Source organism: Hoplias malabaricus, chromosome 3, assembly GCF_029633855.1.
Source record: "Hoplias malabaricus isolate fHopMal1 chromosome 3, fHopMal1.hap1, whole genome shotgun sequence".
Taxonomy (NCBI): Eukaryota; Metazoa; Chordata; class Actinopteri; order Characiformes; family Erythrinidae; genus Hoplias; species Hoplias malabaricus.
Window position 1 is genome coordinate 60,357,766 of NC_089802.1, and position 27,450 is coordinate 60,385,215.

General features: G+C 37.1%; 2 protein-coding genes across 2 annotated transcripts in view; one reads left to right on the forward strand and one right to left on the reverse strand.

The window, feature by feature from the left end:
• Positions 1–1,386: 1,386 nt before the first annotated feature.
• im:7152348 (uncharacterized protein LOC559250 homolog) lies at positions 1,387–6,178 on the forward strand. The gene is made up of 4 exons (XM_066666705.1): positions 1,387–1,521; positions 3,125–3,603; positions 4,380–4,493; positions 5,633–6,178. Exons 2-4 carry the CDS (start codon positions 3,266–3,268, stop codon positions 5,676–5,678), a joined length of 498 nt encoding a protein of 165 aa, XP_066522802.1. The 5' UTR covers positions 1,387–1,521; positions 3,125–3,265; the 3' UTR covers positions 5,679–6,178.
• An 8,850-nt stretch (positions 6,179–15,028) lies between these two features.
• Positions 15,029–27,450, reverse strand: part of rab6ba (RAB6B, member RAS oncogene family a) — a 114,466-nt gene continuing 102,044 nt past the window's right edge. The window contains exon 8 of the mRNA XM_066666197.1: positions 15,029–17,678. Coding sequence (XP_066522294.1) covers positions 17,614–17,678 — 65 coding nt within the window. The 3' untranslated portion in view covers positions 15,029–17,613. The remainder of the gene's footprint in view (positions 17,679–27,450) is intronic.

The window sequence follows — 27,450 nt, forward strand, 5'->3', positions numbered from 1 at the left end:
TGTATCAACAGGGAGCCTCCACCATTTGCTGCAATAAACAGCTTTTCATTTGGGAATGTTTAACATTATAATTCAAGATTTGAAGATTTAATTGCATTCAGCCAGTAAACATAAGCAAGTTCAGGTATTATTGTTGGGTGATGAGTTTTTGATCATAAATGTCATCCCACAGATGTTGGATTGTGCTCCATTACTCCACAGAAATGCAGATCCCCTGTATGACAGCGCTATGCTGTGGTCCACAACTGGGTTTAGCATGGTGACCTTAAATTCATGTGCAGCTACTCCAGAATTTCCTATTGGCAGAGCCTTTCAGTGGAGATTATACAAACTCGCTGTGCAACTGAATGCTTTTTTGTTAGCAATGGGCACACCTTAAAGCAGCTGAAATCCCAGAATTAAGATTTGCTTATGGATATATGTGGAGTACAACATTTGAATAAGCAAACAATATAAAGCCTTGAGCAATTTCCTATAACTGAGGCTTAAATTATTTAATACTTTTCAGTAAAAACATTATAGCATTATAACATTATATTGCAAAATGTAAAATTATATATTATATATTGCCTGTATATATTTATATATATACAGGCAATATATAATATATAATTTTACATTTTGCAATATAATGTTATAATGCTATAATGTTTTGACTGATCAACACACAAATGTAAGTGTTAATCTACAAAAACATGCATTACTGTGTTTAGACAATGTTGCGGGCCTTACCTGTGTTAAGATCCCTTTCCATGGAATATTCTATGTTTATACAGCAACTTTTTTCATTTTATTTAATCTTTTTCTTTTGCAAGGCATAAGCCATACCTCAATACAAAACTAACCAGTATCTGCCCAGGGGGACAATTCTTTACCCGCACTTGGATTTCTCATCCAACTTGTTTCTGTGAAAGCATGTTAAGACTACCCGAGAAATTCCATATCACTTCAACCCACATCTTACGTGATTTGTACTGGAAAAAATGTAAATGTATTTTTTTTTAGGGTTCAGACCTAAAAAACATTTTTATAGCACTTTAAGAAGTCTCTAAATGCTGTGTTTGTGTTATGTGGATCAGTTGGCCGTTGGACCAGTGGGTGTTCCCAACCCCCAACCCCCAACACACACACACACACACACACACACTTACACACACACACACACACACACACACACACACACACACACACACACACTTCCACCTGCTTCTGTCTCAAAACCTCAACAAAGGATGTCTATGGGCTTCTGAAGAAAAAACCCACCCCTTCCAATTTACCTATAAACCAGCCTGTCCTCATGCCTTTTTGTTTGCTTTGTCAATCTGTCGTGACGGAGGCTATCGCACTGCCCCCACAGCTGAGAGACTTTAAAACACGTAACAGTTTGTCACACTGACACCAGAGCAGCTTCACACACACAAACACACACACATACACACAGCTCTCGCTTGAGCAAACCACTGCTGGAAGCGCGCAAGAAGAAAATCATCTGACAGACGGCTGGTCTAGCAGCACCCTGCTGTAAGTAGTCCATTATCTTCCATTACCTTTTTGATCCCTCTTTTACTTGGACATCTTAATAGTATCTTTTTGTCTGCTAGAGTTAAAAGTTGTGCATCGTTTTAGAGGACATCAGAAAAGTGGAAGCTTCTTTGAATTAACTAAATGGCTTGGTGAGCCCAGAAAAATGAGGAATTCGGTACAATGGGCCGGTTTTATTCACCTGTTCTTGGCTGAAGTGAAGTGTTAATGGTGTTTCACATTTGGGTTCGAGTTAGATGTAAGCTGTTTGGCCCATGAAGTCTATATTATTTTTCTGCATGACTTCTCATTAAAACAATGTCCAAGAGTGAGTCTGCTTTGGTGTAGGTATCATTTAAATGATAATTGTAATTGTTGAACCTGTATTGTTTTTGTGTTGAAAGTTTCTATACCATTGATTGTAAGAGTCTTTGGGTTTTAGAAAAGCGCTATATAAGAATACAATTATTATTATTATTATTATTATTCACTTGAATAAAAAAAAGTACTTTCATAAGCCTCGCAGTTTAGATTTAGTAAACAATTTTTATAATTAAGCATTTACATTGTTTGTCCTGTAGTACAGCACTTCGTTCCTTTTTTGTGTGTGTGTGTGTGTGTGTTTGTGAATGTCCAGAACAGGTCAAAGGTTTCCTCCAAGAGGTCAAAATCAAATGAATAATTCTGAACTAACAGGTGGCAGCTATAGCATTATAATGGTAAACGCTCTACAGGGGCAGTGCAGATAACAGACTTGCCATCTGCTCCTGAATTTAATTATGATTTCACCGACATTTAATACAGAGCACACAACTGGACGTATGCGAGGGGTGTCAATCTGAATAAGACAGAAGGTTTAGGTTCATCTAGAGTGACCCTCAGGGAAGAGGTATATCTAGAAAATTTTAATAAATACATAATAAACCAACAACAGCACTGTGCTTAAGTCTTATATTTAATTCAAAACAGTCATTAACAAACTATTCATTTTCAAGGGATATTTCAGTACAATGGAAAATATATTGCAAATAAATATCTGATGAACACAGAAAGGTTTCACCTTAAGACAAACAATCACACTCTTTCTGAAGCCACTTAAAACTTCACAGGTTTTTCTATCACTGAATGTGTTTGTGATTACTTGAAATAGGAGAACTGCAACTCACTTCTAAGACTAAACCTGGGAGATGAAGAAATATTATCACTACAGTAAATCGCCAAAAATAATACGATTATGAACATGGAATTATACCTAAATGTGGATGTTGTTGTTTATGATTTTGCTAAGTATATAATCACTGTCCAATAAAATCACTAAAATTGTAACTTTTTAGGAGAAGGAAAAGACCTTTAAATGGAAGTCGATGTACGAAGATTTTTTTTTAAAAAAAAATTGGGGGCATTTCAGTTGAGCCGTTCATAATGTAATTTTCACACAGTTTGAAGGACAGATGCTGTGTTTACATGTTAAATAAATAAATATTATTTTCTCCTTCTAACTGGCTGTATACAATTGCTTAAGACTTGCTCAGTGCTTGATAATATATTTTACTGTATATCACTATCAATCTGATGAAAGTCTCTGCAATTTTTCTGGTTCTAGGTAAAAGATAAAAGCTGCATCCCTTCTCAAGATATCAACAGCTCTGTTCTTACTCATCCTTTCCAAATTAAGGCACTTTAAACATCTGTCTTGGAGCTTCTGCTGACCTACCTCCACCAACATCCCTGGAAGTGTTTCACCATGGTTCTGTGTGAAGATCTGGAGTGTGGAGTGTGCTACCACAGCTACTCCCGAAGTGATCGGGTTCCCAGAATGCTCTTCTGCAACCACACCTTCTGCTCGGCCTGTCTGGACACCATGGCGGTGGAGCGCAGCACTATGCTGAGTGTCCGCTGTCCTCTGTGCCGTCAGGTGTCCTGTGTGCGGCGAGGCCTCAGTCTGCAGGAAGCGTTGTGGGTCAACAGTAGTCTATGGGACTACATACCTGAGGAACAAGAGCAAGAGCAGCAAGTGGAATGCCTGGAGCAAGAGGAAATTAGCAGCACAGAACAGGCAATAACTTCAGCACAGAATGAATGGTGAGCAGGATAAATGAGAGAAACATTTACATAAAAACTCACTAGCTCAAAAGCCTTCAGTCTATGTTTACAATATGTTTACAGTCTGAAGATATTTACACTGAAGCTAAAGTACAGGGCTATGAAGGTACTTGAAAGGGCAGTGTGCAGACAGCATACCAGTATCATCACACACTTCATGTCATCTAGTAACATCAAATAGACTTGCCCACGTGGTGTCTGACACCTTGAACTAAGTGGCCAAAAGTTTTTGCACAACTGCTCATTACCTTTTTAGCAAATGGTGCTACTTGTAAACAATCCCAAAGATATCGGGAGGGTTTTTACCGTTCTAGCTCATATTTGGCAGTGGGCATCATCATCACCTTGATGCCCCAGAACATCTATTTTTGTTTATTTTTTTCTAAAGAAAATATATGTGCATTAAGTTTTAAACATAATCTTAGGCTACATAGCATTTTGAACTGGATTTTTTCATCGAGAGGAAGATATAGTCCAGGACTAAGCTTAATCTTTGTCTGGGAAAACCAACTCTGTAGTGCATTTTACGTAGCTAAAAATTTGCTATATATTTCTCATTCTTTTGACTGATTCTTTTGGGGTAAGGGATACATTGTACACATTTGTTTTTTGTATAGCTATTGTCAAAACATGTCCAACGTTCTTGTTTACTTTGAAAATCTTTTAACAACTTTGCATTGAACATCATAGGCAGGAAACCAAAGACTGTTTGCATTCTCAAACCCTATTCTCTTTGCTTTCTGTTATTCTGGCAGTGGGCTGAGGCCAAACTCCAAGCAAAATCGACCCAAACTACGGCTGCCATCCTTCCTGAAGAGACTGAACTTCTCTAGGCAGCCCCAGGAGAGGATTGTTCCTGGATGCAATGTGTGAGTATTCTTCTTAATCTCTTTAACATTGCACTTAACTGCATACCATCTGTCTGATTGCTCCAGCTAATGATACAGCATAAAATAGTGTGTATAGCAATCAGTGCATTTCAACATCTCACTAAAGTTCATGTTTATCCCAGTAGCCTGGAAAATATCTTTCGCAGTCTAGCATTTACTCAATCATGAATTCCTCTTTGACCATTCAGAGCATTAGAGACTTTAGAGACATTATGCAAACAGCATCTCCACCTTTTTGTTTACTTGACTACATACTATATGATTATATAGTGAATGGCATTCAGGTTCAGTTTTGTTAATGTATTGTTTTGAACAGCATCTGTTTTCACAAAGTAGCCTTACAGCTGGGACAGCACTGTCCTGGTAATACACTTTTGAGCTGGGGTCCAGTTAAAATTATGGGCAGATGTGTGAAGAAAGGGAAAAGCTGAGTAAATAAACAGAACAAAGAGACCACTGACAAATGGCTCATTAATCAAATCACCTCAACATCAGTTTGGCCCACCCCTTAACTTTAGAAATATGAGTGAGGTCCAATAAATAAAGGCTCAGACCAATGCATACACATTTTTTATTAGGAGTATAAATAAGTTTAAAAGTGTTTTTTGTGTAACGTATAATTGTAACTCAACATTCGAATATATTATATATATATATATGAGCCAATTTTAATCTGAAGGACAGGTGCCACTACTCTGCTTAGCTCTGTATAGCTGTGCTTAGCAATGTACTGATATATGAACAGATATAACTTGATCAAACAGTGTTAGAAACCACATAAACCAGTCTATTTGATAATATTAAAGTACATGAGTTCTTGTGTAAGGACTTAGTCACACAGTTTGCACAATACTAATTGTTAAGATTATATCTTTATACTTATTACTGAACTATTAGCCCGAAACCTCCAGCATAAATCTAAAGGAGTAATCTTAGACACACAACATAAACTAAACATCTGGACCGATTGACTATATTTGCAGTGAGAGGGAAATTGTATTGACATTTAAGTTTTAAGATGAATACCTTAGAAAGTATAGCATCTGATGTTGTGTCTGTTATCAAATCTGCTACACTTCTGATTATATGCTAATGTTTTTTTTGTTTTTTGTTTGTAGGCAGATGAAATCCTGGCGAAGGCTTTCGGGGGAGGAAGGGTTTTGAAAGCGTGACCTCACCACTCCTCACAATAAAACTCTCTCTGTTTGTTTAGCCATTGTCATTTAAAAATGGCCTGCCATGTGCCAATCAGGTTTGGATTAGGGAGCGTTGGAGAGACACAGTGGACAGTGGGCTGGGGGGTCTAAAAAGACCCTGACCCCAAAGACTTCTTCCTGGCTGTGCGCTTCTCAGGGCACATTTTCTGCCTGAATAGCAACAAGCCGGGGTTCTGCCATTCTATCTGCGGGGATCTCCTCATTAGCCATTCTACCCATAATCCCTCACAGCTGCTGCTGCGGGATCTGCTTCAGCTGTTTTAACACAGTGAGAGCGAGAGAGAGAGCGAGAGAGAGAGCGAGAGAGAGCGTCCCAGATGCAACATGGAGCAGTGTGAACAGATGGCCTCCTGAGGAAGAACTCTTCACCCCCCCCCCACCTCCCCTCACTCTAATTGCACCCCAGTGTTTCCAGATAAACCTCTTTAACTTATTTTTCAGTTATTTACGTTGGTATGTTATTTATAAATTATTGTAGATTAAAACAGTGAAACAGTCCTTCTGTTTTGGTCTATTTTTTCACTTCAGCTCAATCAGGTGTTCTGGGCTCAACAACTTGCCATTTGCCCTTCTCCCCCTCTGTGTTTTTTTGTTGAATTAATGATAACGCCTTTGAAGCGTTTATGCTAAGGGTGTCTAGTGAACACTGCCATCTGTGAGGTTTCTCTTGAGAGAGAGAGAGAGAGTCAGGCCACGATCAAGGCCTGACAGCCAGACACTGGGTAAGGCAGCTCAAATGTGAAGTCTGGAGCGAAATTCTCTCCCAATGGTGCTATATTCAGTGTGAATATAATTTACGTTGCTTTCCTTGTTTGGAATGAAACAAATTTTGTTGCAGCAGCACACAAAATATATGAAAACCTACACCTCAGGGTCAACCATAAGAATGGGCAAACCCTCATTTAAAAATTCAAAAGTTTGTAATCACTTACAAGAATAATTTTTTTTATATACAACTTAATTAACAATGTGTATTTAAAGTATTAAAAAACAATTCAAACAATATAATGTATCCAAACTATACCATATAGGATTTTTTATAACTTATTCTTCATTTTGAAGAATTCTTATGACACTTAACATTCATTAAGTGTAAAGTCATTAAATGTTTTAAAACACACTTTAATTTACAATTTATCCACCTTAACATTTGATTCCCACTTGTGAAAAATTTTGAAATTTGGATATTAATTTAATCATTCTGGACACATGTAACTAAAAAAATACAGCTAATCATTTGAGACCTGTGAAGCTGGTATAAAACCAAATATATACATAGCTAAAAAATATTAATTTGAGCTTTTTTAATCATATAGATTCTATTAAATGCCAAAATCCCTAAACTGACCATGAAACTACAATGGCAGAGAGAGACTTATATTTCCATTCATCCATTCAATCTATATATAAAGACACTCTATATTCATTTTCAGAATAGTTGGGAATATATGTAAAATGCAAATGCTCAGTTGTTATAGTCAAGATGGTTTGTGGCTCATCACTTTTTGCCAAACTTAGTGAGAAACTGCCCAACAAGCCAATTTCTCAATGCAAGATCTCAAAGAATTCGGAATATAATAACATGAAAAGTTTCAGAATATCTAGAGAAATCTCAGTCTGTGTAGGGCATGGCTTGAAATGACAGCTGAATGTGGGTGATCTTCATGCCCTCAGACAGCACTGCATCAGAAGTTGCCATGCTACTATGATACATATTGGCAAAAACAATTGTCCCATAACAGTTTGCTGCTGCACAAAGGATAGCTCTTTTTGATCAAATTATCTCCATGGGAATCAAGGCTTTACCAAGCTTCATAGAGTCATATATAAATATATTGCCATAAATGGATGCAAGCAGGAAACAGTCATGGTTTATATTCACTGTTTACAGTGGGTTCAGTTCATAGTGAATGCACCGGAGTTGTGCAAACCACAGCCCCAGAAAACAAACCATTTTCCTGTTTTTATTTCTGGTTTTATATCAGACAGCAGATAACAGGTCACCCCTGCTGTAACTCTTTAGTCTCTGTGCTCTTTCTTGAGCTTAAGCCTGACAACCTTATAGATGTTTTGGGCTCTGGGATCTGTTTACGTTGGTGAAAATTAGCAGAACAGTTAAAAACTGTGCATGAACAGAAATGGAACAGGTTTTACATTGGTGGAAAAGTGTTTGGAATGGAACCTGTAGATTTTACACACGGAAAAAGCCATATGTCAAATCTAGGCAGAAAAACTGTAAAAAATCTCATTCCTGATAGTCCAAAAGATAGTGGAAATGTGTCCTGTAGTAAGATGAGTCCACTTTACAGCTTAATGTTGGGTTGAAATGGACAATTGAGTATTCTGTGATTAAGATGAAAGGAACCATGCAGTTTGTTATTGTTAAAAATAGATGCAAAATCTGCTGTGAGGAGTTTGGTGTGTTCTTCTCACCACCCTGTGATCGATTGGCGCCCCATTCAAGGTTTGTTACCCTGCCGTGCACCTTGTGATTCTGTGTGGGCTCCTGACCTACCATAAGCATGAACTGGATTAGAGAATGAATGAATTAATAAAAAGTGCAAAATCCAACACTGGAAAAGGTGGGGGGGGGTGCATCAATGCCCCTGGCACATGTGTGAATGTGTACCACTGATATGGAGATACGTATATATTTGTGTTTACAAAGACATGCTCTCATCAAGGTGACATCTTTTCCCAAAACATACATGGTTATTTCAGTAGGACAATACCAGACCTCATTCTGCATGTGTTAAAACAGCATGGCTTCGCAGACAGAGTGTATGCTTGACTGGCTTGCCTGCAGTGCAGATCTGTCTCCTATTGCACATCATCAAGAGAAGAATCAGAGAAAGGTGATCACAGACATTTGTGCAAACAAAAGCAAGCAAAAATAGTTAAGAATGGGCAAAAATCTTATTAAATTTTATAATCTCCACTTATTATTAGCATCCATTAATTATTAGCATCTTCAATTCCCGAACTAAAAAAGTATAATTAAATCCCCTTAAAATCCTACCTTTTTCTGAGCAGGGTGTGCATAACAGTTTAGGATATGAAGAAGTCAATAATAAGAAGAAGTAAGAAGAAGACAAGTATAAATGTTATTATACAGTTATTCATTAAACAGAAAAAATGAAGCCTTTGTTAAAAAAAAAAAGTCACATGATATTATTGCTTAATATGGACATTAACTCATTGAAAAACCACCTAAAAAAACAAGGTGCTCCTTCAAAATCTATGTGTTATGTTTATCATAAATAATTGTAAAATAATCATAACTGAGAATAATCTACAAACCGGATTCCAAAAAAGTTGGGACACTAAACTAATTGTGAATAAAAACTGAATGCAATGATTCATATTACTGTGATTACTGTGAATAATGAATTGTAATATAATCATCCTCAGGACAATAACAGTGTTTACGTTCAGTTTCGTTTTGACTTACATGACATCAACCCACATTGTCTCTGGGGGTTTACAAAAGGCATCCGGGCAGAAAAATTTGAGTCATCAGCAAAATCATATTCCTGTTACTGATTTAAGTTTTTGTAGGTTTCACATCAAATAACATTGCATTAGATCACCAAATATAAACTAAAAAGCTTAAATAATTCTTTATTGTGTGTGGGAATATGATTTCAAGGCGGTACATTGATAAATATGAAAAAAAAAAACAAAAAAAAAAACAGGTGCTTGGTAAAATTTTGGTCAAAACATGACCAATTTCAAGAAAAATTGAATTATCGGCAGCATGAAAACCTCAAGTGATTACACAATTGAGTAGCCAAGGGTTTTTAGAAAATAAAACAACATATTGAATATGGCTATGTCACATAATTACTATTTAAATGCAACTGAAAGAGGCACTGAAATAAAAACAAAATAGCAAAATAGCTATATAGATAGGGTCCATGGGGCTAACTGCATTCAATTAACAGTAACTTACAACGTACATTTAAAACTAAGTCATTGTCTTCTATGATTCTTCTTCAAGTTATGAAATTGTCATTATTCTCACACCTTGTAGCCTGGAAGTAGTAATGTGTACCAAACACATTATAAAACATACTTTTCCCATTCTGTGGAGCATGAACTGAAACAGTTAAGGGCAGGGTTAGTGTTTGCTGTTACAGCTTGTAACTGGATTTGAATATAATCCAGAGGTTTTTGCACTTACTTAAAACAAATGTTGTTCATAAGTGTTGATAATAACAAGTTAATAAAAAGTCTCAGAGAACAAGCAATAAAGATTAAAAATAACATATATAACCACCAACCTGCTCTAGATAGACTTCACTTGTAATTTATCTTAAATACAATTCAGTGGAATTGCTCTTCCTTATAACAGATATGTGAAATTAAATGTGGGCCACAATTCAAGGCATTGCATTTGTTACATAATAGATAGTTAATTTTCAACAGAATAACTTGTAATGAATTTGAATTCTGGGAACAGTGTGGGTTGGTATAAAATACAGTATAGGCCCTAAAATGAAATTTGTCTGACTGGGCTTACTACTTAGCTAATTAATCTTTTAACCAAATTTGGCCACATCTTCCTTTCAAACTTTACTTGTTTTACACATCCAAGGGATGTATTGCGGATTAATTGGGCATTGCGACTGCTGAGTTCAGCAGGTAGGTTACACAATTTTTTGCAGATATATTGATTTAATCTCATAAAAACTCTCACTCACTGTCATTCTCTCATATGATGTCTCATTGTCTGAGCTGTGAGCTGCGAGCTGCAATTCGCATTTAAAGCTTGTGTTTTTGAGTTTCCTTATTTGATGCTAATTCTATTTCTGAAAAAGTTCAGATTCAGACATTCTAATTCAAATATCAAAAAAAGGATGGTTTACTCTAACCAGTTTGTCATGTTTTCCACTCTACATATTTATTAGTTATATCTACCTTCCAAAAAAAAAAACAAGAAAACTATAGCATTTTAACTTGTGATTATCATGAATAATCACAGAACACCATTGTGATTAACACAATTAAGACTTTTAATTCTTTGATACTACTAGCACATTTCAAATAATAGGTAAACAATCATTCAGGGTGAATTGATATGAAAGTGTCAAAGGAGAAAGGAGACAAACTGTATATAGATTCTGACAACCCTATAAATTATTGCCTGTATTAAATGCATTAACAACAACAGCAACTTCAATAGTTTTGATTTGCTTTACTGTGGTAACATCTACCAATGTAACCAACTATTTCAAAGAGAGATAGAAATGCATTTGTTAAACAGCTAAACAAATGTGTTTTTACTAATGCATTTAGAGTAAGTTCAACTCCAGACACTGTAACATATTCGCTGTAATCCCTTAAATGATCTGATGATTCAACACTGTGCACGTGACAAATTAATTTAAGTCACTCAGAGTGTGTTGTACAATAGTCTTGTAAATCTGTTTGTAGTTGGTGAAAAGCAAATCTCAATAGAGTAAAACTATTGGACTAGTTTTACAGGAAATAATATTTCAGACTAGATTTCCCGTACTCCAGCCTTATACTTCCTGATACTAACATTTAATTTGTTATACAAAATTCCCAGTGAAGCTACATAAATCTACATATATGTTTAGTGTGTTATAATAATAATGCCAAAATAACTGTATTTCTGAAATATTTTTTTAAATATATTTTTGTTACCAGCCATGCAGGGATAAAAAACAACAGACCTTATCTAAAAACTACATCTCACAAATTAGGCAACATATCTGCAAATGATTCTGTCATTTAGGTTTTATCTTTTATCATTTATCTAAAGGCACTAAAATATTCAGCTGTCTGGATTCAACAATGTTAACATTGTTGTGAACCCTTCTGACTCTATAGGCTTCTCTAGGACAAAACATTTCACATTAAAACACAGTGAATGCCCATATCAACCTGACTGACTGGTTACAGCTCAAACATTTGGAAAAAATCCGTTTGAAGGTGGAGTTACTGGAAATAGTGCAAGGCATCAAGTGTGCCACAAGAAATTAAACAAAGGATCTCTGAAATATATATACAAATATATTATAGGAGGATTATGGTTTGGGGGTTGTTGGGGCTTCTTTGTTTCTTCAGGACATGCTTGGTACTACAGATTTAAAACCTGGCTCTAAATAAAAAAAATAGATCAATTGAAACTTACAAACTAACAAACAAACAAAATCTATACTGAGCAATTTTTGTCAAAAGGGACTTTTCACTGGGGACTCACACACTGGCTGAAAATAAAAGAGATTTTGCACTATTATGTTAATGTTAGTGTGCTAACAAAACACCAGCCGTTCATCTGTATAAATGGATTATGAGCTGTTTTCATTAAGCATCTGTCCTCTATTTTACACAGAGGGGTATGAAGTTCAATGTGAGCTAAGCCGCTTTTTTGACCTGTCCATACTGTACCAGATGCTCTTAATCCAATCCAAAGGATTTTAGACACTTTTCAAACACTAACTACACAAGACAGAAGTGTGGTGTGATACATTGTTCAAGTGTTTTTCCAGATGTTGCAAAAATTCTTTGGAGACTGCTGTAAAAACTTTCCTCTGCTTCCTTGTAAACGCTTATAAGGCCAAAAAAGAAAAATAAAAGCTAGTCTGATGTTCCAAAAATAAAGAATAGATAACGGAAGTGAAAGAGATATCAAACAATTCCTTAAAAATGCCTTGGAAAGTTATCTGAATGTGTATGGAAAGGCAGTGCACACCAAGTGAAAACAGCATTAGCCACACAGTGTGGCTCTAAAATCTTGGCATTGCTGCCATTTCATACACTCCATTAACAACAACAATAACAACAAGCAACTGATGAAAACTTAAAGGTGACATTCACGATTTTAATTTATTGATTTTTTTTAGATGGGGATATTGCTCTATTGCTGTTCCTAAGTGGTTAATACTGGTTTATTTTTGCTGTTACATATTACTTAAGGTGTAAATAACTTTAAATTTGGGAGACAGTTAACTGCCTAAAAGTAAACAGACCAAAGATTACTACAACACTAAACAACTCAAATTACAAATGAGTTTCTGTGTTTATTCAAAGTACGGTAAATAAAAGCTTACAGACAAGTTAAACTTCAGTCACATACAAACAATTCATTTTTTCCCCTCAAACATACTGTGCCACCAAAAAAATACTGAGCTTCTGAACATAAACAAATGAGAGAAAACTGTATTTCCCCGCAATCGTAAACTTTCCATTTAAGGGGCTATGGATAGTAAAATTTAAAACTTTGCATGTGCAATTTTTGCCCATTCACAAGGCTTCAGCTGCTCAGCTCTGGGTTGGTTGATTGCCTAATCTCCTCTTCATGATGTGCCATAGGAGGCAGATCGGGACTGCAGACAGACTAATGAAGTATACACACACTATATATCTATGAAGCTGTTATATTGTTTCAAATGCAGAATGAGGCCTGGATTTATCTTGCTGAAAAATAGATGGAATTCCTGAGAAATTATGTCAAAATGAGGGCACTGTAAACCTCCACATCAACTGTATCTCAATGTAAGTCACCCATGCTGTATGCACTGATGTACTCCCAATACCATGACAGATGTTGGCTTTTGCACTTTTCACTGACAACAATTTTAATGGTTTACTTAGGCACAGAGATCTTATCATACATTTCTTCCAAAAACAAGCTGGATCTTGGATTCACAAATCACAGCACATTTTTAAACCATCTGTCAGACAATCTGATATTACCTTGAGCCCAAACAACTCTGCAGTGTCTCTGCAAAGAGTTGATGTATTGCTTTCTCCTTGAGTAAAAGATTTTCAGGTTGCAGTTCTTGATGCAGAAGTGTACTGTGTTAAATGACAATAGCTTTCTGAAGTTCTCCTGAGACCATGTGGCAATATTTAGCACAACAGTGTAATGGTTTTCATGCGTTGCTATCTAGGGTCTCAAAGGGTATTCACATTCAACAGTGGTTTCCATTCTTGCCCTAAACTGACTGAGATTTCTCATGAATTAAATGGTCAAAGAATGAAATATTTTGCAGTCTTGCGTTGAAAATTAAAAAATGAAATTCATTAACATATTTATGATCTGTTTGACGGTTCTCTCACTACCCATCTTTGCCGTTAAAGACTGAGAATTTTCTCGATATCTGGTCTGTATCTGAGTGTGGGGTAGGCAGCCAATCCCTTTTTATTTTTCTTTTTTTTTTTTTTTAAACAAAATAAAATGCAAATGAAATCATTCATTGTATTTTTGTCAGTAAAATAAAGGTTCAAAAGAATGAACAATTCACAGAATCTCTTTTTATATATTTTACAAAATAAATAAATAAGTAAGATCTTTCTCCAGAAACAGTTTGAACTTAATTTATTTAAACTATTTTATTTCCTTAAAAAAAACATACATTGGTAGGCGGATTGGCTACTCAAATATGTCCACAGGTGTGAGTGTGTGATCGCCTTGTGCCCAGTAAATCCAGGTGGGTGAACCTGAAATGGATAAGCATTTACAGACAATGACTGAATGAACGAATTTCCATTAGGAAGTTCTTTTGAACAAACCATTCAGTTGTCACACTATTCCCAGAAGTTACATGCTTGTTGGTTTTGAAAATCCTTTACCAGCCAAGTTTCAAACAGCGCTCAGAGGTAGAGCTGGGAAAAAGCATATTGCGACAGAGTTTCAGTTGTGGCCCTGCTCAACCTGTTGGCTTGTCTGCTTATTGTGTTCTCTGCATCATGCTGCAACACGTTTAAAGACAATAATGTTTTACATAACTTCCTGATGTAGTTCACTTACTTATGAAGTGTGCAGCAGATCTGTTTGCACTGCGACTGAAAAGTAAGACTGACTGAAAGTAGGGAAGGAAATTTACACAGAAAATAAGATCAATAAGATATAAAATTATATTCTCTATTCCCCAGGAAGAAATGAATGGATAATCAGTTTATCACAATCCAGGGAAATGCAACGTCAAAAGTAAAAAGTAAAAAGTAAAAAAAAAAAAAATAAAAAGTCAAAATTAGCATAGGGCTATAAACAAAAAAACAACTAAACTGAAACTGAAAAAATAATCTGTTATATTATGAAATAATAAAAACATACCCATGCAAATATATTAAAAAAAAGAAAACTTAATTGTAGACCAAGCGATTAGATTGTCAGTTTTTTTATTATGTCTAATGTATTAAGGCTTTATTTCATACACATTTTCCTAATAATATAGAATTTCTTTCATTTTCATTGTAGTGTTAAGTGGGTGAGTTGAGAATTTGTGAGAACAATAACAAAACACACAGTCATGCCCTTTAGGTAATAAGACATTTTTTATTGATTTTTATCGATTTGGACAGACATGCTAGATCTATGTACAATGTGAATGGAGAGCTTGCCCTGAATCAATCAGTCTCGCTCCTCTGAGTCAAAACATTTACACTAGGAATGGCCTTACCCTTTAAAGCAGGACCCAACTTACACACAGACATATCGCCAAGGATGGTGTGTACTACTGTGCCAACAGAAGAATGAACAAATCACATATTCACTGCTGTTTTGGTACACACCTCATAAGGGGTTAAGACTATATACATCCTGTTCATGCTAAAATCATATAGCAGGGTTTCTCTACATGGATAATAGCCTTCAACTGATGGTGGAATATAAAATAAGAAGGGAAATAGTAGGTTAAAAAATGTAAACAAATTGTCACAAGGTGCGAAATCAAATGTTAATCAATCAACCAATAAATACTCTCACATCCCAGTTCTACTATCTATTAGCAACTATTAGCATACCACTAAGGTGTACGTTTCTAGGCCTTTCAATAATATCTGAAGGCACCAGAAACCACAACAAAAAAATACAGCATAAAACCCAGATTTCATATTAATGACAACACAGAACAGATGTTATCTGTGCTCTTCTGTAGGTGACATCACAAGTGGATGGGTGCAGATATGATATTTCACAGTCGGTGCCTTTGTGTGAATGTTTAGCTGTAAAATGTAGCTAAAGCTTCTGTTCAGTCCATATTCCCTTCCATTTGGTAGTGTGAGAGGCGTGGGGTTCCTACAAGGCAGCCAGGCATGTCAGTAAAAGCATTTAGAGAAGCAGAGTACAGACAATCCAATTAGAAAGCATTCATTTTGACTAAAAGGCGCTATATTACAGAACAGGGCAGATGTGAGCTGGTCATACAGTGAGGAATGAGCCACTTACAGACAATGCCTGTTAATCTCAACGAAATCACGTTATAGCTTGCTCCTCTTGAACAATAATGATAGAACATCCAAACCTCAACAATCTACTTTAAGGATATGCTGAACGCCCTGTCTACTTCCATATATGAAGTTAAACTATGAGAAATGCTCTTGGATCATACAAAGGTTTGGCTCATTTAAAAAACAAAAAGACTGAAAGGGAGCATTTGCTCTCAGCATTTAGTCCTATCTTGTGTTCACACAGCTCTACAGATGGGTCAGTTGAAAGGACATTCTCAGGGACCACTACACTACAGTGAAATGTAGGACTGGCTATTAGATCCAACATCAACCTTTATACCATGTACAACTTTTCTTCAAAAAGTGCATTTAAGGTTCACACAAAGTTTAAGTAGTGTATGCTACCGCTCATGTGTCTGACCTCATGGCCAGTAGACTACAGTTTACTGGCCTGAAAACAAATAAATACATAAAAAATCAAGTAAAAGCAGGAGCTGACCACAGTGTGCCCCTGAACAAGGCAAGCCTAGAAAACACCTACAACTAAACGATGACTCTTAGTCAACTACTGTTATTTTGAGCATCCAGAAGCAAATGACACACTATAATTACAATGAAACTGGACTACACCACATCAGCATGGGAAAGGCCTACATGTGCAATCTGGTCTGCTGTTTTGTATTTAGGAACAGGAATGTCAGAGTTCAGTGATCATTCAGTGACGTGTTTTTGAGAAATCAACTCTTCAGGCCTGACAAATTGAAGTAGACTACAATAATGACAGATCTTACAAATGTGAAAGAAATCATACTCAAAATGTGCCCCTTTCATAACAGCAGACAGTGTATGGATTCTATACGTCCGCCACTTCTTCCAAATCCCAAATCAGTAATCACTTTTTCAAAAAAAAATAAAATAAAAGATATGACACAACATGTGAGAGAAACTTCCTGTTTTGCAATGTACAGACCAGGACTTTTCACCAAAGATGTGACAGAGGCTCTAAAATGGCATGTTGGAGTCTAGGGCCTCTAAGATGGATCTAGATACCTCAAGAACACGAAAACACTCACAGAACATAAACAAAACAAAAACTGTAAATCTTGACGCAGTGCATTAAGTCACAGGTGTATGTAAGGATTCAAATGGACATCTTTAAAATTGTGTACACATACACCATGACAGATCTAATGGAATAAAAATATTAAAACAACAATAAAATGATAAGTCTTGCATGCATGCTAACTTTGTATTTTTTATCCAGTGTTAATTGTCTGGTTTCCCATCCATCACAGTCTTTCTCATTCTTGCAAAAAGTTTTTTAACAACTTGTCTTTTTTCTTTTAGAGCTTTTCCTTGAATATACAAAAATACAAAACAAAAGCAAAAAAAAAAACAAACAAAAAAAAAAAACACCTATGATTCTGGTTTGACTTTGTTGGTTTTGTTGATTTTTTCACTGTTTCTTTTCAAAACTGTAAGATTTTTTTTGGCAATTTTGTTAATAAAGTACACTATTTTACAACTGAAATGGATGTAACACTGTTTCCAACCAGGGACTCATGGTCAAATGCAAGTGCCAAATATCCAATTTTAAAAACTCAACTGGAAGCTAACCAATAGGAAGCAACACAACAAGCAGGTGGAGTAAATGAAGTTGACTGATTGGTGGTAGGCTACTAACAGGAACAGCCCCCTTCAGTGGCTGGGGGCTCCTGAGGCTTGTCCAGCTTGATGTCAATCACTGTGGAAGAGTGTTAAGGAAGAGATAAATCATCTGACATTAATTAGCATAATACTAAAGTCACTTTTTCACACCTTTAAGTCGAGCAGTTCAAACAGTGCAGAACCATTCTTTATGTACAGAACCAAGCCAGTACAAACAAGTCTTTACTGAGATCTTTTGACAGTGATGTATAAACAACAATACCTGACTCATGGTTGATTGCCAGTACTCTTTAGGAGCAGTGGAGTAAACTGGGATTAAAAATTAACGTTGTTGAACAGGACCGTTGTAAATGGCTTTACGCCCTTGCTGGAATCTTTGGAAAATATGCAAAAACATAATGTCAAACCTAGGTACAAAAGCCAATTATTCAAATGATATAATCAATCAGTGAGCTGTTACGGCTGACTTATTATTATTGAGAAGGTTATAACCACTACTCTTCCCTGTAGAAATTGCCCCAGTATGAGCCTGTTTCTATTATTTTGTTTGTTTGTTTGTTTGTAATTTTTCATTTATTTTAAACAGATTTCTGTTTACTAACATATAACAAATAATAAAAACGATAAGGTGTATTCTGTTATACTAGGTGGCTCTTCACTGACCCAATAAGAAACACTGTCAAAAACACGGCATATAATAAATTGATCACTGTTGACCCCTGGAGGCAGAGAAGCTCTGTGCATGTTAATCTACAACAATATCTTCATTTTAACACAAGGCGGCACTACACGCTTAACACTCAACTACTGCCTGCCAGTCTACACTGTACATCTACACTCTGTACTGAAAAATACCCAGTGCCAGTTTCTTTTTTAAATATTTAATCATTAATGAATATCCACACTCTATTACAGAAAAGAGACCACAGGAGAAATGTGTACGCCCAAAAACAACTTACTGTGTCAAGTTTAGAAGTTTGAGATTTTGTGTCTGATGTGTGGAGTTTGTGGAGTTAATAAAAATTGATTTTATTTTCTATTCATTTTCACTCTTCATTAATTTATTTAAGTATTTATACAATGTTTACAATGTAAAAATAGGAAGCCCTGAGGAAAAGTAACAAATCCTATCTTTCATCCTATTTGTAACACTCAGCTGTATCTCACGGGGTTGCATATATAATCGGTTAAAACTCTATTATTAAATTGTTAAGATGTTAACTAATTTGTAGGCAATAGTTTGATAAGAAATGATCCATTTTAGAACCGATCCGAATTGGTGAACCGATCCTAGTGGTGAGATGAGTCAGGGGCTTAACCCAGAAATTTACTCAAAATTACTAAAACCATAGTTACAAAACACATAACTTGGTGCCTCGTTTTTTATTTATTTAACGTTTTTAGATTGACCCGTTTTACAGTTTTCCACATTATACAGGTGCATCTCAAAAATTTGAATTTCATAAAAAAGTTAATTTCAGTAATGCAATTAAAAAAGTGAGACTCATTAAATTACAGATAAATTACAGAGTGATCTACTTCAAGCGAGCATGATGATGATTATGGCTTACAGTTAATAAATAAACTTTTTGATGATATTCTAATTGACATGCACCTCTATCATCCTCATAATGTCACAAAAGGTGCATATTTACGGGTTAATTTACATTATTAATACAATGACTATGTTGTGACATAAAAAAGAAAGAACGAGAATTTAATGTATGTTAGTTGCTCAACAATGCTTCATATTTATAACAAACCACCATATTTAATTCACACGAACATAACTTTTTTTTAAATTCCCCTTTACAGCAATATATTACCAGGTGATTCAAAGTGATAGCAACAGCCAAATTCATACAAAGAATCTGCAAGACAACACTACGCTAGATAGCTCTGATGGCTGAGACCATTGCTGACAACAATGCTAACGATGCCAACAAGCTGGCTAAAAATTTTCCTACAGCTTATTTGAAATAATTCTGTTTTTAACATTATTATTATATAATTATTATTGTTAGGAAGAAGTGAAAATGATTGCTGATTAAAACCCTGTATATCTATAGGATAATCAATAAGCTGTTTTAGAATGTTTGAGTTTGGTTAAAATGATGCTTAACCTACACAGCAAACCCTGTAGGCTGCAGGGAGTGAACCAAAATAGTAGCTATAGAGACACATCCAGTATTTCATGTGTCTCTGTGTTGATAATTATCTGAAGTCTGAACCCTGCACAAAACAGCAACCTGTGTCAGTCAATAAAGAGAGATAAAGGTGTAGCACGGCTGCCATTATGCTCTCCTGTAGTGGTCTTTGTGTCTAGTAGCAGCTGTAATGGTAAATGCCGCTGTCCTCAGGGGACTCCAGCAGGCGGTTGAAGTCTCCAGTCTCAAGGACACAGAATTTTATCAGTCAGTATGACTGGCAATGATTTACTGCACTGAATGAAGTGTGACGTGTTTTTATTTGCATTCATGAATAAATGTTTATGTGTGCATGTGTGGGAGGAGGTTAATGTAACTGGTCTATTGGAATTGCAGGTGCACCTGCCATGTAGACAAGCTTTTAAAAGAAACACCACCAACACAGTACATGACACATGCACACACACACACACACACACACACACACACACACACACACACACACACACAAACAAACACACAAAGACCAGCACTAGACATGACACCTATACAGGAAGCATTTACCCTAGAAGAAAGATGTTTTCTGTCCTTCAGCAGGTAAAAACATTCCTGCATAGGGTTCTCTCAGTCACACATTCAGTCTTTTTTCTGAACATTTTGGGTGACTTTGTTCAGTTTTTAAAGGAGACCTGTATGGATATTTTACACCCCTTCAAATTTCTTATAATCCATGTAACCTCAGTCACATCTTCTGACAATATCTAATGAAATATATATTTATAATTACTACATCGACACTTTCAGACATTTGCCAAGCCCTATAAACAGATACAAGCATGTACATTCTAAGCAAGGTCTGTTTTCCTGGTTGGTATATATATGTGGTGGAAAAAAGGGAGAGGGGAGACCCCCCCCCCACCTCACCAACATCAAGATTACATTTGCTTGACAACAAATTTTTTATTCACCTCAATGTATTTATTAACATATTTTAATGTTTATTTTAATTTTTCTACAGTTTACAGTTATGTTTCATATGGTTTACCTGCCTTTACCAGTTGATGTACTTGACATCTTACCACAGCTGCCTCTTAACTCCATTAAACTCCAAAATGTAGTGAAATTGTCACAAACCTGAGTGACCGCAAATCTCCCTCCCTCTGCTTCTTGCTCCTGGCAATAAACAGTTGCAAGTGTTCAGAAAGCAATTAGTTCAGAAAGCACTTCAGACAGACTTAAGCAGCCTTAAGGGAAGAACATGCCCCGGAGCACTCACACATACAGCCAGTCTTGGGGCAATATTCACTATTACTGGGCATAATAAAATATTCTACATAGATTTATCTCATTTAGTTGTTCTCATGACAGGAAATAATGAGCCAAAAGTGTATAGCTGGGGAAACAGGCCTAGAGTAAAATTATTTCTTTGTATTTATGCTATAGCGCTCTGTCCTTTATACCATCAAATTCAACCCTTAAAATCACCCCCAACGTTGACCTGAACCTTTAATTTTGCTTCAGCAAAATTTAGCAAAGAGTCATGAGGGGACCAACCTAGGATCCCCACAGAACATTAAAAAAGTTATGTTATCCATCAGCCAGAGGATACAAGACACTCGCTCATTTCCATTTACAAACACACACACACACTCATCCACAGCTCATTTACATTTTAGCACACAAAACAAACTGCTGACAGGACTAAAATATACTGACTATAGTGGCAAAGAGAAAAACTCATTAGCAACATAATCAATATACAGACATGTGCTAAGCTAATTGTTTAGCCATACCAGAATTTTTGTTGCACTCCCAGCTCACAACAAATGTCTTTTAAATATTTATGTTTGTCTGGCTTCCAAACTGAATGTGATCCTCTTGACATTCTATTCTATATGTGTGTGTGTGTGTGAGTGAGTGAGAGAGAGAGAGAGAGAGAGAGAGAGAGAGAAGAAGCCTTTTTCAGAATGCATTTACTTCTATAATAAATTAAAGCTGAATTTGTATTATATGTGAGTTTTTGGTAGAATTCCTGCAATATACTTTTCATCCCAATAACAATCAGTAAATTAAACATTCTTATGACATAAATAAAATAATCTTTTTCTATATAGACCACAGAGCACGCATGCTGCATGCATGTGTGGGTGGTCAGTTTGGGGGAAAAGAGGTGTGCAGACGCTATGGCTAAACAATAAAAATGGACAGAGCAAGAAGGCTTTCAAACAAAAACAGGCTGGAATAAGCCAGAATGCAAACCAGAGTGAACAGTGTAGATTTTGGGTGTTCTTACATGTGAATGAGACATGAGGTAGGAGGATGAAGTTTGAAGGTGAGGTATTGTTCTCTGCTATCTGTATCAAGCTATATGCAAATTTATGTTTTAAGGGAGTGGCTTTGGAACAAGAACTAGTTGTAGGGGGTGGGATTTACACACTGGTTTCTACAACATCACCACCTCTGGCTTTAAACTGTTATGACATATCCTTACAAAAGCCCATAGGAAAAAGAAGAGTGCGTATCTGTTTTCTAGGCCAAGTCCAGGTAGAAGTCTAATCTTGTCTTTTATCTCTTTCCATCTCTCACTCCTTGTTTACCTATTTGCTGTCTCCTGTATTTTTCTCTCATTCCTTCCACTCTCTCTCTTTGTGTCTTTGTCTTTCACCCACTCTCAGCACTCTATTTTTGCACTCTTTCATTTTTTCATATTGGCAGACACTCTTACACAGGGCAACTTACAAGGTTACTGGTATTACAGGTAGGCCAATGCAGTGTTAGGAGTCTTGCCCAAGGACTCTTATGGGTGTACCACAGACTGGTTGTCTAGATTTGGAATCGAACACAGGTCTCTCACATGGGAGCCAATGGTGTTACCACTGTACCACAACAATTCCATCCCTCTCTAATATCTTCTTCTCATTCTTTCTTTCATTTTCCACTGTTCCCTCTTTCTCTCTTTAACTCTCCCCCTTCTCCTCTGACGCTCTCTAGATCGATACTCAGTGGAGTGCAATAACAGCAGGAGGCTTCAGTGCCATTAAGCCTGCACACAGAGCACACACAGACAGTCAAGATGAGGCGAACTGTCAGCTGGACCACTACATCACCCTGACAGACCACCATAAAACAAACACTCACATACACACCCACACGCACACTACACTGAAGCATAAAGTAAAAAACATAAACACAGCTATACAGACACCCAACATGCCTTTAAAACACTAACACTTATAGGCACACATGCGCGAACATACGTACACACACACACACACCATCCTGCTTCTAGAAAATATAGAACTTTTTATTTTTATTGTTCTTTTTATAGACCAATCAATAATATACAAAAGCCAAATATTATATCTGCAGGACCGGTCAGTTAAGAACATTGTATTCTTTCAACATGGATCAGAGACTGCGGGAATGTAAACAGAACTAATGACTGGCCCGCTATCAGAATTCAGTCAGGGTCAGTAAGAGCAGTATATACCGCATTGCATAAGCTAAGTCCTGTGTTGAGTAAACTAAATATAGTAAATGAAAGACCCACAGCCCACACAGGCTCAATTAAATATCTGTATCCACAATGGGGCTGCTATTAATTTTCTGGGGGTCTAAAAACCCTAAATACAATGTTTAAACTGAAAAACATTTAACATTTAAAAAACATGGGACTCTACAGCTACAGGTTTATTTTTAAAGATCCATTTAGGTTGTATGAACCTTTAGGAAATCAAAATGTACCTTTACAGTAACCTTTGTTTTTCTGACAGTGTATGTATCATTTATACATAAATAACACATATTTTTATTTTTCAGTTTACTTCTCTTTAGCTGTAACTATGCCAAAACCATATACTGCACTTACGTGAAAATTATGTGTAGATTGGTTTTCTTATTAGTGTAGAATGATGTGATGGGCATGAGTCAGGTCAGTAAGTGTTTGTCAGCTGTTCTGATGTTTCTCTGTCACTGAGCCGATGAACTTCTCCTTATATACATTTAAAGAAATAAGGGAGAAAAAAAAAATATACTAAAAAAATATACTGAACTACTAAAGCACCGCGACCCTGAAATGGAAAAGCGGAAAAGAAAATATATGTATGTATGTATGTATGAACTACTAAAGCTGTAAAATTAAGAAAAATTGATCTCTAATACCTTTTCCAATATTGTATCTTTCAGATTACTTCTTGTTCCACTGCCTGTCATAAATTGCCAATAATGTAATATATATTCAGCTGAAAGACATTCAGATCTAACTATATGTAGTTTCTTTATTGTTCTTTTGCAGAACCTAAGACATAATCAGATAGGTTTCCAATTATGTTTACTATGTTACAATTATAACAACTATAGTTTAACAGAAAATAAACTAAAGCCTACACAAAAACAGCCAAAAACTTCACAAGAAGGACAGCACTATGAAGTTAATGTATCTGAGTGCTGAGAAATAACAAATAAACAAATAACAGACAGACAAATAAATCTATGCTAATTTGCAGTTTTTTCTTTCTTAAAATTAACAATAGAAATATGTATCTAAACTTATCGTGATGGACAATGTGTGTCTGTGGATTAATAATAGGAACTTAATTAAGGAGGAGGATATTCCTACATCAGCAAAAAGTCTTGAATCTACTGCTTTTCCAGGCATCAGACAGTGAGTGACCTTTCACAGCTGAAACCTGTCTGAAACTCAGCAGTTCATTTCTTCAGGGTTTGAAAGGGCTCCACAAATGCCACGCAGTGATTTCTTAAGGTTACCTCACCTCCCTGCCAACACAATGACAATTTTCCTTGCGGGTGAAGCGGCTGTTCAGCAGTAACCCTGTGAAATGCATTATTCATTACACAACACAGCCATTGCCATCACTTGGAAACAATTGTCAGGTTAAAAATAAACAGGGACAAATGAGCTTGGAGATCTGGGTCCTTTTTTTTTTTTTTTTTTAAGGATGTGTCTATTCGGAGCACAATGCCCAAGTTAATGCCCTGGTGGATGATTTACTGCCGGTGGAAATGAACATAATGTTCAGAAAGCCAGATTCTCTTTACATAGATCACAAATCAGTTTGAAGAGAGAACATCAAACTGTACAGCAGATAATATCCCTTTGTTTCTGGTTACAAAAAACCTTCAGGAAAACAGCAGTTCAGCTAATGGTGACTGAAAGGAACTGTAAGCTGAGCTTTAAATTATACGTATATTACAGGCTGCAAAAGCCAACAATGAAGTTAGGATTAACACACAACATATGGCATAGCACTTACATGCACATTTATATACATGTTGTGTATCACTGCTGCTAGAGCAATTTTATTAAAGGATGAACAGATAAAACTGCTCCCAAATTACTAGGAATAAAATCTTATTTCATTAACATATATTAGATCCTCCCTGGATCAACACCTTAATGTGATGGAGGGGTTTGCCTTCCTACGTGAACCTAGGAGCTATGTTGTCTGGGGCAATAGCCCCTGGTAGGGTCTCCCACAGCAAATTGGTCCTAGATGATGGGGCAAACAAAAAGTGATCCATAAGACCCATATGAAAAGAATAACAAGGACACAGTTTCCCTTGCCTGGAGTAGGGTTACCGAGGCCTCACCCTGGAGGCAGGTCTGGGGAGGGATTCCTATGGAGAGCGCCTGGTGGTTGGACTTTTACTCATGGGGTCCAGCCGGGCTTAGTCCAAAGGAGCAACATGGGTCCACTCTCAGCGCTTATATGTTGGGGTTTAGCCCAGTGGACAAGAGGGTGGACGAGAGGGTAAACGAGAGGTGCCTTCGGGGTGGTGAAGGGGCGCTGACTGTTGCGTTTGCTTCTCCACCGAAAAGCAGCCAAGAGTGCCTGGCCTTCTTGGGGATTCTAGATGGGGTGCTGGAAAGTACTCATTCTGGGGACTCCATTGTTCTACTGTGGGACTTCAATGCTCACCTGAGAAATGACAGTAAGACCTAGAGGGGCATGATTGGGAGGAGCGGCCCCACTGATCTGAACCTGATTGGTGTTCAGTTATTGGATTTCTGTGTCCATCACAGTTTATCCATAATGAACATCATGTTCGAGCATAAGGGTGTCCATAAGTACACCTGGCATCAGGATACCCTAGGCTGCATTTCAATGATTGACCTTACAATGGTATCATCAGACCTGCAGCCATATGTTCTGGACACTCGGGTGAAGAGCGGTGCTGAGCTGTCAGCTGATCACCACCTAGTGGTGAGTTGGATCAGATGACGTGGGAGGATGCCGGACAGACCTGCTGGCAGGCCCAAACATTTGCTGAGGATTTGCTGGGAACGTTTGGCAGAGAAGCCTGTCAGAAAGATCTTTATCTCCCACATCTGGCAGAGTTTCGACGGCATGCTGGGGGAGGCTGGTTACAGCTTGTCAGGTTGTTGGTGCCTATCTTTGTGACAATCCCCGCACTCAGTGGTGGACACCCCCTGGCTCAAGGGACTCCGGAGGCAGCTGTTGGGTACTGAAGGGCCAAGTGGGTTGCAGCTTTGGCTGTCGCAGAGGCAAAAACTTGGGTGTGGGAGGAGTTTGGTGAGGACATGGAAAACGACTTTCTGCTCTGAGAAGATTCCGTCAGGCGACTTATTGGGGGTAAGACGTTTTCCACCAACACTCTACTTGGTGGGGGTGGGGACATCGTTAGGCGATGGAAGGAATACTTCGATACCACTGTGAGGTGGCAGGGATGAGAATCAGCACCTTCAAATCTGAGTCTATAATACTCAGTCGGAAAAAGGTAGAGTGCTCTCTCTAGGTTGGAAGTGAGATCCCGCCTCAAGTGGAGGAGTTCAAGTATCTTGGGGTCTTGTTCACAAGTGAGACAAAAATGGAGTGGGAGGTTGACAGGCGGATCGGTGCAGCTTCTGCAGAAATGAGGACTCTTTACTGGTGTGTGGTGGTGAAGAGAGCGCTGAGCCAAAAAGCAAAGCTCTCATGACCGAAAGAATGAGATCGCGGGTACAAGCAGCTGAGATGAGTTTTCTCCACAGGGTGTCTGGACTCTCTCTTAGAGACAGGGTGAGGAGTCTGGGCCTCTGGGAGAGACTTGGAGGGGAGCTGCTGCTCCTCCACGTCGAGAGGAACAAGTTGAGGTGGTTTGGGCATTTGGTCCGGATGCCTCCTGTATGCCTTCCTGGTGAGGTGTTTCAGGCATGTCCCATGGGGAGGAGGCCCTGGGGAAGACCCAGAACATGCTGGAGAGATTATATGCCTTGACTGTCTTGGGAATGCCTCGTTATACCCCTGGAAGAGCTGGAAGCAGAGGTCTGGGCTTCTTTACTCAGACTGCTTCCCCCGCGACCCGGACCCAAATAAACGGTGGACAATGAATGAATGGATGGATGAATATTAGATTTAAAACACTTTTTATTCAAGTCTGTCATCCAAGAAGATGATGAAGAAATAACTCAAAAAATTAAACACTAAAATAAAATAAAAAAATTTAAAAAAAAATTAAAATACTAAAAACTAACCAGAATAAAACTGGTCCATAATTGTTTTATGTTAAGTTTACAAAATACCTAGTTATTATTTCTGGTGAATTAAATTGTTCCGATGAATATGAGACAGGTTCTGACTTTGATTTGGAAATAAATTTAAACATGAATCCCTATCTTAGAAAGCAAAAAGAAAGGCTTTGCCTTTTAAGCTTACACAGCTTTTGAACATTTTGTGCAAA